General features: G+C 44.4%; 1 protein-coding gene across 5 annotated transcripts in view; it reads left to right on the plus strand.

The window, feature by feature from the left end:
- kcnd1 (potassium voltage-gated channel, Shal-related subfamily, member 1) overlaps positions 1–9,730 on the plus strand; it is a 28,872-nt gene extending 19,142 nt beyond the window's left edge. For 4 of the 5 annotated variants that reach the window (XM_068598066.1, XM_068598065.1, XM_068598068.1 and 1 more), the window contains 5 exons: positions 5,258–5,420; positions 5,693–5,776; positions 7,205–7,300; positions 7,546–7,790; positions 8,398–9,730. In XM_068598066.1, the coding sequence (XP_068454167.1) occupies positions 5,258–5,420; positions 5,693–5,776; positions 7,205–7,300; positions 7,546–7,790; positions 8,398–8,629 (820 nt within the window). In that variant the 3' untranslated portion in view covers positions 8,630–9,730. The remainder of the gene's footprint in view (positions 1–5,257; positions 5,421–5,692; positions 5,777–7,204; positions 7,301–7,545; positions 7,791–8,397) is intronic. The other variant, XM_068598069.1, reaches the window with a different exon arrangement.
- Positions 9,731–12,500: the final 2,770 nt, after the last annotated feature.

Here is a 12,500-nt window from a genome sequence, read left to right on the forward strand (position 1 = left end):
AGGGACAGTGTTCTGCTCACCGTTATCAGGAAATCCCCATATTCATGAACCAGAAGAAGTACTCAGAAGAATGACTTTGATAAGAAGTATTAAAGTATACGAGCATCAAAGTGTACTTAAGTAGCTAAAAGTAAAAGGACTTCTATACAACCAGAGGAGTCGCCCCCCTGGTGGTCAGGAGAGAGAATGCAGCTTTAACACATGAAGCATAGACTTCTATACAACCAGAGGAGTCGCCCCCTGGTGGTCAGGAGAGAGAATGCAGCTTTAACACATGAAGCATAGACTTCTATACAACCAGAGGAGTCGCCCCCTGGTGGTCAGGAGAGAGAATGCAGCTTTAACACATGAAGCATAGACTTCTATACAACCAGAGGAGTCGCCCCCTGGTGGTCAGGAGAGAGAATGCAGCTTTAATATGTGAAGCATAGACTTCTATACAACCAGAGGAGTCGCCCCCTGGTGGTCAGGAGAGAGAATGCAGCTTTAATATGTGAAGCATAGACTTCTATACAACCAGAGGAGTCGCCCCCTGGTGGTCAGGAGAGAGAATGCAGCTTTAACACATGAAGCATAGACTTCTATACAACCAGAGGAGTCGCCCCCTGGTGGTCAGGAGAGAGAATGCAGCTTTAACACATGAAGCATAGACTTCTATACAACCAGAGGAGTCACCCCCTGGTGGTCAGGAGAGAGAATGCAGCTTTAACACATGAAGCATAGACTTCTATACAACCAGAGGAGTCGACCCCTGGTGGTCAGGAGAGAGAATGCAGCTTTAACACATGAAGCATAGACTTCTATACAACCAGAGGAGTCACCCCCTGGTGGTCAGGAGAGAGAATGCAGCTTTTAATCCTTTAAACACATTAAAGGGGATTTATTATTTATCCTGCTAGTTTATTTCGTCCAGTATAAATATAAGTACATAGAAAATGTGATAGTGAGCTGAATGATGACCAACAGAAATAATAAAGATACGTTTTGTTTCTTTCCGGCACTCAGACATGTTTTGGGGGATTTGACCTCAGATTAACTTCTGTCATCAGCTCTTCTCCTTCGCTCTTGACCGCTCTGTGTTCCCTCCTTCTCCTCTTTCCTCCCTCCGTCCTCCATCTCTCTCCTCTGGCTTTGTGTCAAGCTACCACTCCATGTGTCCTCCTCCTCTTCCTTCTCGTCCTTGTCCTCGTCGTCCTCTTCCTCCTCTTCTTCATCCTCCTCCTCCTTGGCTTCGTCCTGCAGCAGATAATAACCCCGGAGAAAGAGTAGGGGAGAAATGGGAGATGGAGGAGAGTTAGAGAGAGAGAGGCAAAAGGGCAACATAGAAGAAGGAAATTAAGGAAATGTGTAGAGCGAGGATGGAGGAATGAAGGAGGGATGAAGGAGGGATGATGGAGGGATGGAGGGATGAAGGAGGTAGAGAATAGAAACTTTCTCCTCTCTCTGTGTCTCTCTGCTAACAAGCCGACTAATGCTGCCATCCATTATTTAACATTAGCAGCTCCACACACACACACACACACACACACACACACACACACACACACACACAGGTTGAAGATCTTCATGTTTTTTTCTTTGCTCGTAGAAAATGTGCTGCGATTAAAGATCATGAAATAAAATAAAACAATGATATTAAACATATTTATTACAACGAGGATAAACTTTACTGAGAGAAGCAAACAGAACGCAGTCGGCACTCACGGAGTGTGTGTGTGTGCGTGTGTGTGTGTGTGTGTGTGTGTGTGTGTGTGTGTGTGTGTGTGTGTGTGTGTGCGAATGTGTGTGTGTGTGTGTGTGTGTGTGTGTGTGTCTATCATTGGAAGTTGAAGAGTAAGACTTTGTTTTTGAGGCCACTTTTTTATCTTCATTGTATGATGTTGTGCAGATGTTGCTGAATATATATATATATATATATATATATATATATATATATATATATATATATATATATATATATATATATATATATATATATACACATATATGTATAGGTCACGCTAAACCTAGCTTAGCAAAAAAACCCTGAGGAGCTGAAAGCTAGCAGTTCCCCCCTGCTCCCAGTCTTTGTGCTAAGCTAGGCTAACCTCAGACTGGACCTTTTTCAGACTGGTTTGAGGCAGTTTTGAAGCCTCAAGGTCGCCATCTTGTTTCCGCACACACAGCCCATAATAAAGCCAAACCTGCGGGTTAGCGAGCAGGTGTGAAACGTTTGCATGAAGCCGATGAAACAGGAAGTCCGGCCGCTGGGTGTCTTTCTCCAAAAGTCTGCTGTGTCTATATATCTATATCTATATCTATATATATAGATATAGATATAGATATATATATATATATTTAAAAGGGACCACGTACAGTTAAAACATAAATGTATTACCATTTAATGCACAGTATCAGATTTTAGCTATCGCTAATTTGCATCTGCTTCTTGCTCAGCACCGAGGAGGCGAGACGTTTATGAGGTTGACCTTCATTTGCTTTCGGGGGTTATCGTCCTCTTGTTATGATTCATTTGCATTATGGAAAGTTCAGAATATGCATCTTCTGAGTCAGCAGCTGTTGCTCATATTTGACGTGTACTCAGACAAACAAGAGTCAAACTTTTGGGACGTGTTTAGGAGACGATAATAGCTGCTAATCAACTGACTAACACTGCGGCTTATTAGCTGCACTGAGCCGCCAGCTAACCTGGACTTCACTGTTGTAGCTGCTGAGGATTAAATCATATAAAGTGAGGATTTAGTCTTCAAACTGACCCGATAGCTAAACAGAATCCAACTGTTTCATCTGAACCGATCCATCGCTCAATGAACAAGTATACCCAACGTTAGCTCTGACCTTTAGCTGCCAAATTGACCCGTTAGCTAAACTGGACTAAACTTGTTTAGCAGACTCGTTAGCTAAACTGGAACCAACTGGTTTAGCAGACTCGTTAGCTAAACTGGACCAAACTCTTCATAACTGCTAACCAAGGGGAGAGCGTATGTTCAATCCCCCAGAGGCGTTTTCATCAGGATGGTGTCCAACCTGAGCAGATCCCCAAAAAGATGACCAATCCGTGACAACTGGTCCCTGCACACAGGCCTGATTCACTAGCTAACGCAAACTGAACTGCGTTAGCTTACTCGTTAGCTATAACCCGAACCAAAACCTCTTAACTATTTTAGTCGGTTCAACTGAATTAAGGTACGACGAAATATGAACGTTGCATTTCTCTATCATTTATGCCAGCTAAAAACCAAATCTGATGTCACAAAAATAAACAAAAAGAGTGATATGTCAGGATCCTGCTCTAGGTCCAGTACCAGAGGCTCATACTTGCTGTTTGGCCTCAGTCGGACGTCTCATTGATTCCTCTGAGCTTCTTCAGCCAACAAGTTTACAGATTAGCCTCCTCTCTGCCCTCTTGCTATCACGTGGATCGGCTCGGCCTTGTTGTTATCACATCGATCGGCTGCCGGCTGCAGCATCGCTTCCCGCTGAAGACGCTTGCAGGTCCAGTAAAACTGACCCAAGTGGTTTTATCACACGGAGACTCTGAGCGCCAACGCGCTCTCAATCAGCAGATTACTGTCAAAGATCCTTCCTCTCGCCGTCGTTTCACAGTTAATTAAACCTGAAACTAAAAGGGGCAGTTGGGTTTTATCTCACTGTTGGTTTTGTATGTTTGATCCCATTGAATGTGCATTTAGTGGAATGAATAGCATTTTACTTTTATGACTTTAAAACAAGTTTTCCTACTCTTTTTTTGTTGTAATTCTTAAATTTGGAGGATTTTCGTCCTTCACTGAAATTCATCATGAAACACGTGAACTCTGAGCTTCAAAGGAAAAGAAATACAGTAAATTACCTCTCAGATATTCAGATATAAGCATTAACGCAGACGACAAGGTCTCTTATTTCTGAAGGACTGAGATGTGATCCCCTGCAGCAGGTACTACCTGTATATCTGATGTACAGTACTTTACCTGTATATCTGATGTACAGTACTTTACCTGTATATCTGATGTACAGTACTTTACCTGTCTACATGATGTACAGGTGAGAGGTGAAGGCCGCATGAGGCAACCTGCAACCTGCAACCTGTGTGTGTGTGTGTGTGTGTGTGTGTGTGTGCACCAACATTCACATTTACAGTTACATAAAATAGTAATAATAATTTAAAAATGTAAGGAAATAGATATAAATGAATAGTTAACCTTGCAGAAAGCTGCTGATACATCTATAATGTGTTTTTTTCTGTTATTAATACATTTCTGCATCTCACTACTTTTATTTATCAAACTGCAACTTTTATTCAATTTTTTGTTTTCTGGCTGTTTTTAATGTTTTAATGAATGTTATTAATTGTTTTTAATTCTGGTTTTTTTCTGCATTTTGTTTTGATGTTTTTAATGTTTTATGTAAATCACTGGTAGCCCCTCCCATCACAGTAGCTCCTCCCATTACGGTAGCCCCTCCCATCATGGTAGCTCCTCCCATCTGGGTGGCCCCTCCCATCATTGTATGAATGGGTGAATGATGACGTGTTAAAGAGCTTTTAGCTTTGTGGTCAGAAGACTAGAAAACATCTCTACTAGTTCAGTCCATTCAAACCTTTAAAACATGTTGGAGAGGTCAACACGCTGACCGACCATGTGACCTGTGACCATGTGACCTGTGACCTGTGACCGTGTGACCGTGTGACCGTGTGACCTGTGACCATGTGACCTCTGACCCTGTGACCTGTGACCATGTGACCTCTGACCCTGTGACCTGTGACCCTGTGACCTGTGACCATGTGACCTGTGACCCTGTGACCTGTGACCATGTGACCTCTGACCCTGTGACCTGTGATCTGTGACCCTGTGACCATGTGACCTGTGACCCTGTGACCATGTGACCATGTGACCTGTGACCCTGTGACCATGTGACCTGTGACCCTGTGACCATGTGACCTTGTGACCTGTGACCATGTGACCATGTCACCTATGACCCTGTGACCATGTCACCTATGACCCTGTGACCTCTGACCCTGTGACCATGTGACCTGTGACCCTGTGACCTCTGACCCTGTGACCCTGTGACCTCTGACCCTGTGACCATGTGACCTGTGACCATGTGACCTTGTCACCTGTGACCCTGTGACCTCTGACCCTGTGACCATGTGACCCTGTGACCTCTGACCATGTGACGTGCGACCATGTGATCAGTGACTGTGTGACCCTGTGACCATGTGACCTCTGACCTCTGACCATGTGACGTGTTCCTCCTGCAGGTACGGCGACATGGTCCCCAACACCATCGCAGGGAAGATCTTCGGCTCCATCTGCTCGCTGAGCGGCGTGCTGGTGATCGCGCTGCCGGTGCCGGTCATCGTGTCCAACTTCAGCCGGATCTACCACCAGAACCAGAGAGCGGACAAGATGAGAGCGCAGCAGGTAGGTGGCTCCAGCTGGTTCTGGGTCCAGCCCCAAGTTATTAAGTTATTAATCATATTCTATTTATTAAACTTATCAAACTTCTCAAGTGTCGACACATCACCAACAAACTGCGTGATGTGCAGGACTTTGTATGCTATTATGCATGTGTGTGTGTGTGTGTGCGTGTGTATGTGTGTGTGTGTGTGTGTGTGTGTGTGTGTGTGTGTGTGTGTGTGTGTGTGTGTATGATGTGCTGACAGTGCCGTTTTCTTGTGTTTTCTGTTCTATAGAAAGTTCGCATGGCTCGAATCCGCATGGCAAAGAAAGGAACAGTCAACGCATTCCTCCAGTACAAAGAAGACCGAGCCCTCGGGGTGAGATCTTCTTCTTCTTCTTCTTCTTCTTCTTCTTCTTCTTCTTCTTCTTCTTCTTCTTCTTCTTCTTCTTCATTTTCTTCTTCTGCAGCCAAAGGATGAATACTAGGTCTCAGAAAAAAAGAAGAGGATTTTAGCTTCAGGTAGCGAGTGGATTGATATCACACACACACACACACACACACTTACAGACGCACAGACACACACACACGCACAGACACACACACACACACACACACACACACACACACACACACACTTACACACGCACAGACACACACACACACACTCACACACCGTCTTAATCCCTCTCAGAGCTCAGCAGGAGAGTGGAACGACTATTGGATTTAAAGAGGGCATAATGAGGGTGAAGAAGAGGAGGAGGAGGAAGAGGAGAAGGAGGAGGAGGAGGAGGAGGGAAACAAAGAAAGTGAAGCTGAGGAAGAGAGGAGAAGAAAGCGTAGAAGAAGAAGAGCGTTTGTTCTGAGACGTCACGGATTGGAACATAAAGATGTGGACGAATTATGAAGAGAGATCAGAAGCAAAAAGAAGCGAGATGGAGGGGATCAGATTAAAAGACAGAAGAGAGGCTTAAAGATTATTATTAATATGATCAACTTGGCCTTCAAGAATTTGGTGATCTTCTTTATTTTCTCTCTAGTTCTGTCTCTTCTTAATATGAAGTAAAGTAATGCAAGCTTCAACTACCAGGTGATTCAAAGTGTTCACATGAAACCCTTACAAGCATCAAAACATCGTGCAAAAGGAAAGAAGATTTAAAAACCAATCAAAACAAGTCATTAAAACCTTAAAAAAGCTAAAAACTTATAATAATAAAAGTTGCAGGTGTCTAGAGATCTCTTAGAGTCTTTGGAGTATTTTGTGTTATTTTGATGAAGGTGTTTGCTGGATCAGCTACAATGTTAGCGTAGCATACCGTAGCATAGCATAGCATTGAATGATCCAAGTGACATTATTTTATAGTGACGCAAATAAACATGCTTGAACCTGCAGTCAGACTTATGCCAACATGTGGTTAACGGTCATTAAAGTACTTCCATATGCATCTCTATGCAGACGATATAGTTCAATATCTCTCAAATCTCCAGCCCGCCTTCGATGTTTTACATTCATCACTTCCTGTTCAGAGACTCTGAACAGGAAGTGACCAATGTAAAACAAGTAAAATATTTTATATATATATATATATATATATATATATATATATATATATATATATATATATATATATATATATATATATATATATGTTACTCGAGTTTGGATCCTTACAGATAGAAATCTTGTGATATTTTATCCCTACTTTTCTTGGAACTACACAAAATGTTTTGGGCATTCTGCTCCTTTGAAATTGACTTTTTATTACAACCAGTTGTGTGAACTTGTATTTTTTGATGTCGCGTTTAGGACCGACAAAACAACAGCACGGCTCTGTGTGTGAAGAACAGATCAGCCTTCGAGCATCAACACAACCACCTGCTGCACTGCCTGGAGAAGACCACGGTGAGGCTCAGCAAGATCTGAATGTTTTAATTGAAGATTTGCTCTGAAGTTACACTTTTAAAGTCAAATGTCAGCTGAAATGTCAATTGAAGCTGAATTTGACTTGGTTTTCCTCAGGAGTCAGTTCATCATAGATCAAATCCTTGAAAGCAAAACCTTTGAAGCTTTTTTAAACATTTAAATCTCAGTTTCTACGACCAGGAGTGAGCCGGTCTAACCCGAACCCCGACTCTCTCTCTCCTCAGAACCACGAGTTCACAAAGGAGATGAACTACAGCGAGTTGTGCATCACGGAGTCGGTGGGCTACCGGACGAGTCGCAGCACCTCCCTGTCCAGCCAGCAGGGGGCGCAGAACAACTCCACCGGCTGCTGCCCCCGCCGGGCCCGGAGGAGAGCCGCCATGCGCCTCGCCAACTCCACGGTGTCCGTCAGCCGGGGGAGCGTCCAGGAGCTGGACACCCTCAAGTCCACCTGCATCACGCCACAAACGTACACAGAGACACACAACCGTACACAGAGACGCACAACAAGACACACACACACACACACAACCAGTTTAGTGACTAGTCAAACTTCGGTGGACTTCTGACTGCTGAAAGTCTCGTAAAGTCAGTTGTTGTTGCTGCAGCAGTCGAGCTACGAGCTAGCTTACAGCTAAAGCTAGCTGATTTTAGCTGAACGCTACAAGCTAGCTCACAGCAAAAGCTAGCTGATTTTAGCTGAACGCTACGAGCTAGCTCAGAGACTTTAGCTAAACCCTTCGAACGACGAGCTAGCTCACAAACTTTACCTGAACGCTATGAGCTAGCTCACAGCTAACGTCAGCTGATTTTAGCTGTGAGATAGCTTGTAGCTTCATTCAGGATGAGTTTTCAGTTTAACACAGACTTTTCTTTCCTTGTGGACATCCAGGTAGAAGATAAATCAAGACGCTGGTTTCCAAACACTTTTTTTCTTGTGTTTTGAACAATGCTTAGTTATGCACATTACATTCCACTGCAAGAACATTGTTTATTCCCTTCCGACAAAGAGCAATAATTAAAATGTCTACTTGACTGAAGGGGTTTTCATTGGTTCCTCGTTTGAAATGAAGCAGTCTTTGTGTGTCTCTGCTCAGCCGCTCCAGCCTGAACGCCCAGATGACCGACCTCAAGCTGAACTGCGGGGATCCGGACTTCACCGCCGCCATCATCAGCATCCCCACGCCGCCCGCCAACTCGCCCGACGACAGCCTGCCGCCGTCGCCCGCGCCCCCGATCCCCGGCATCCTGCGCAACACCCGGGCCACCGCCTACACCCACGACACCGTCAAGATCTCCTCCTTATAACCACCGACCACCCCGCCCAAACACCCCCACCCTCCCTTTTTGATTCCCGCCCCACTAGCAAACCTCCCCATGCGCTCCGAACCGCCTCTGAGACCTCCGGTCCTGATCCCGGGGGGACAAAAAACACCGCTCAGATTCGTTCTTCGACAACCGCTCGTGGCTTTCACTTCCTCTCTCTCTGTTTTTGTGGATTAATGGAGACACGGTGGACAAAAAATAAAAAATGAAAGGCAAGGAATTACAACAGGAATAGTCACTGTTCTCCCGAAGGAGCCACGTTCATTGAACACCAACACGCTTCATCCAATGGAAACAATATCAAGACTCAAAGACACCGAGGCCCCGGGAACCAGCTGATTGGTTCCATTGGGGCGGTGTTTGCATCTCTACGGGTACAAAATGGCTGCGAGGGTGATGGGCTCTTGACCGTGAACCTGAGAGTCAAACTCATCTGTGATTGGATAAAGAGACGGAGACCTTCTGGGGACAACCAGCTTCCAACTGAATGTTGAATGTTTGAATGTTGGTTGGCGACGGTTATGAGGCCAATGCAGCTCCAAAAAACATACCTGCAGGTTTGGTGATTTGGCTGAGTGAAGCGTTGGACCTCTGTAATGCTTGAACTGTTAAAGGTTGTGGGTTCAACCCCCTAAAAAAAACAAATGGGTCGAGATGTCTTAGAAGAGGCTGGAGGATGAATGTGTGGAGGGTCTCTCCACTGGCTCCAATTCAGGTCACACTTTAATGGGAAAAGAGAGGAAACTGTGAGCGGGAACTCTTCAGGATCTGCTGGTAGTGAAACATGAAAGAGGATCCAGACTGAAGGATAATCCAGACTGAAGGAGGGTCCAGACTGAATGAGGATCCAGAGTGAAGGATAATCCAGACTGAAGGATAATCCAGACTGAAGGAGGGTCCAGGCTGAATGAGGGTCCAGACTGAATGAGGGTCCAGACTGAAGGAGGATCCAGACGCTGCTTTAACTCATAAACCAAACTCTTTGCCTGATCCGCATTGAGCCTGAACGCTGTTCACCCTGAACTGGACTCAGAGGACTCTAAACCCAGTGGAAGGGTTGCATGAGGGATTCTGGATCGATCCGGTCCGACGTGGACTCGTCCGGTCCGGCTGTAGCTCAGAAGTGTTCCAGTCAGTTTGACACTGACGTCAAGACGAAGAACGAACGCCTTTTACTTTTCAAAATATGCAACATTACAAAACAAGCAGGAAAATAGCATCAAAGTGAACAGAATAATAATAATAATAATAATAACAATAATAATAATATGTGTGTTATAAAAGTACAGTAATTATTGCAGGGAACATAATGTAAAGCAACTAAGAAAATCATTTGTTGTGTGATCTCTTCGCCGAGAGAGACAACACAACGAGTCTTCTGCAATAGAGTTGAACACAGCGCACACAGTTGGCTGCGTGTGTCCTGACGCCGTGCACTCTGGGAAAAAAAGGTTTGTTTTCAAGTTACTTACGTCTTTCTTCATCAACGACGCTCCATAACGTCCCCTTGTGACCTCGGGAGCTGTTTAAAATATGCAAGAAGATGATATTTAATCTTGTGCACATAAATGAATCCGCTAACTGGTGCTACTACGTTAGCGTTAGCACAACAGGACAGAAGCTCCACGCAACTTCGACAAGTTAGAAGTGCTAGAATAAGAAGCGTCGATGGCTGAAATGTGTCGACCATGTGACTATGAGACCATATGACCATGAGACCATGTGACTATGAGACCATGTGACCATGAGACCATGTGACTATGAGACCATGTGACTATGAGACCATATGACCATGAGACCATGTGACTATGAGACCATGTGACTATGAGACCATGTGACTATGAGACCATATGACTATGAGACCATATGACCATGAGACCATGTGACTATGAGACCATGTGACTATGAGACCATATGACCATGAGACCATGTGACTATGAGACCATGTGACTATGAGACCATATGACTATGAGACCATATGACCATGAGACCATGTGACTATGAGACCATGTGACTATGAGACCATATGACCATGAGACCATATAACCATGAGACCATGTGACTATGAGACCATATGACCATGAGACCATGTGACTATGAGACCATGTGACCATGAGACCATGTGACTATGAGACCATGTGACCATGAGACCATGTGACCATGAGACCATGAGACCATGTGACGATGAGACCATGTGACCATGAGACCATGTGACCATGAGACCATGTGACCATGAGACCATGTGACTATGAGACCATGTGACCATGAGAACATGTGACCATGAGACCATGTGACTATGAGACCATGTGACCATGAGACCATGTGACTATGAGACCATGAGACCATGAGACCATGTGACCATGTGACCATGTGACCACGAGACCATGAGACCACGAGACCATGTGACCATGTGACCATGAGACCATGAGACCATGATACCATGTTACCATGTTACCATGTGACCATGAGACCATATGACCAGGCCATCATGTGATCATGAGACCATGTGACCATGTGACCATTTTACCATGAGACCATGTGACCATGTGATCATGAGACCATGTGATCATGAGACCATGTGACCATGAGACCATGTGACCATGATACCATGAGACCATGTGACTATTAGACCATGAGACCATGTGATCATGAGACCATGATACCATGAGACCATGTGACTATTAGACCATGAGACCATGTGACCAGGTCATGTGACCATGAGACCATGTGACCATGAGACCATGTGACTATGAGACCATGTGACCATGTGACCATGAGACCCCTCAACCACACTCATGAGACACGTTAGCTTACATTGGCGAAGTAAATCCATGCAAATCTTGAGCATCAAGTGCGTTTTACAAACTTTGACTTGCACATTTACGCCATTAATTGACAACTAGGCATCTTAGCGTAGCATAGCGTAGCTTAGCTTTTCTTTTAATTCAGCCTTTATATTCTAAAGTTGCCGAGTAAAAAAACCTGAGGAAGCAGTTTAAACGCTCAGGAGCATAAAATGAGTTTAAATTAAGAAAACAAACCTTCTTCTTCAGGAGTGAGCGCCGTCCGCCTCCTCGGCCAATCAGGAGCAAGCGTGGAGACTCCCGCGCTGGAGGAGACATAGGGCGTACATACTGTAACATATTTTGTATCATAAACGTTCACCTGCATCTTCTAAAATTCTAAATCCTCAAAATCCCTAAAAAACAAGCGCACAAAAAAAAAGAAATAAAAAGAGATATAAAAACAGAGCCGTGCATGAGCCTCGTATAGAAGTAGCAGATCAGAGGAAAACGATAGAACACACAACACAGTCCCTTCTTTTGCATGATGACTCTTCATTTGTTTCTCTCCTCTCATTGGCTGGTTTCCTGACCCCGCCCCCTTAACCTCCCTCATCCCGAGACTTTTCAAAGACGAGTGTTTGCGCCACGAGACGTGTGAGAAGAAACAAAACAGATTATAGAAATGAATAAAAAATAATAAAAACATTCAGGCATGTTCCTCGCCAGAATGCAAAGTGTGTGTGTGTGTGTGTGTGTGTGTGTGTGTGTGTGTGTGTGTGTGTGCGTGTGTGTGTGTGTGTGTGTGTGTGTGTGTGTGTGTGTGTGTGTGTGTGCGTGCGTGTGTGTGTGTGTGTGTATGATGAGCAGTCACAATATGCATGGATACCGTTATAGGTATTTTATCTGTTTTCTCCGGCGCTTTAAAGAGTCGACTGAACCGACGTTCACCAGATGAAACGTTTCTCTCGTTTCCACGTATTTAAATGTGTTTTAATGTTTTTTAATGGCTAGCAACTGAGCTAATTAGCAACATTAATTGTACTTCATGCTGACACCGTCATTTTTAC

Source organism: Clinocottus analis, unplaced genomic scaffold, assembly GCF_023055335.1.
Source record: "Clinocottus analis isolate CAN_PGR_092001 unplaced genomic scaffold, fCliAna1.0.p SCAF_4, whole genome shotgun sequence".
Lineage (NCBI taxonomy): Eukaryota > Metazoa > Chordata > Actinopteri > Perciformes > Cottidae > Clinocottus > Clinocottus analis.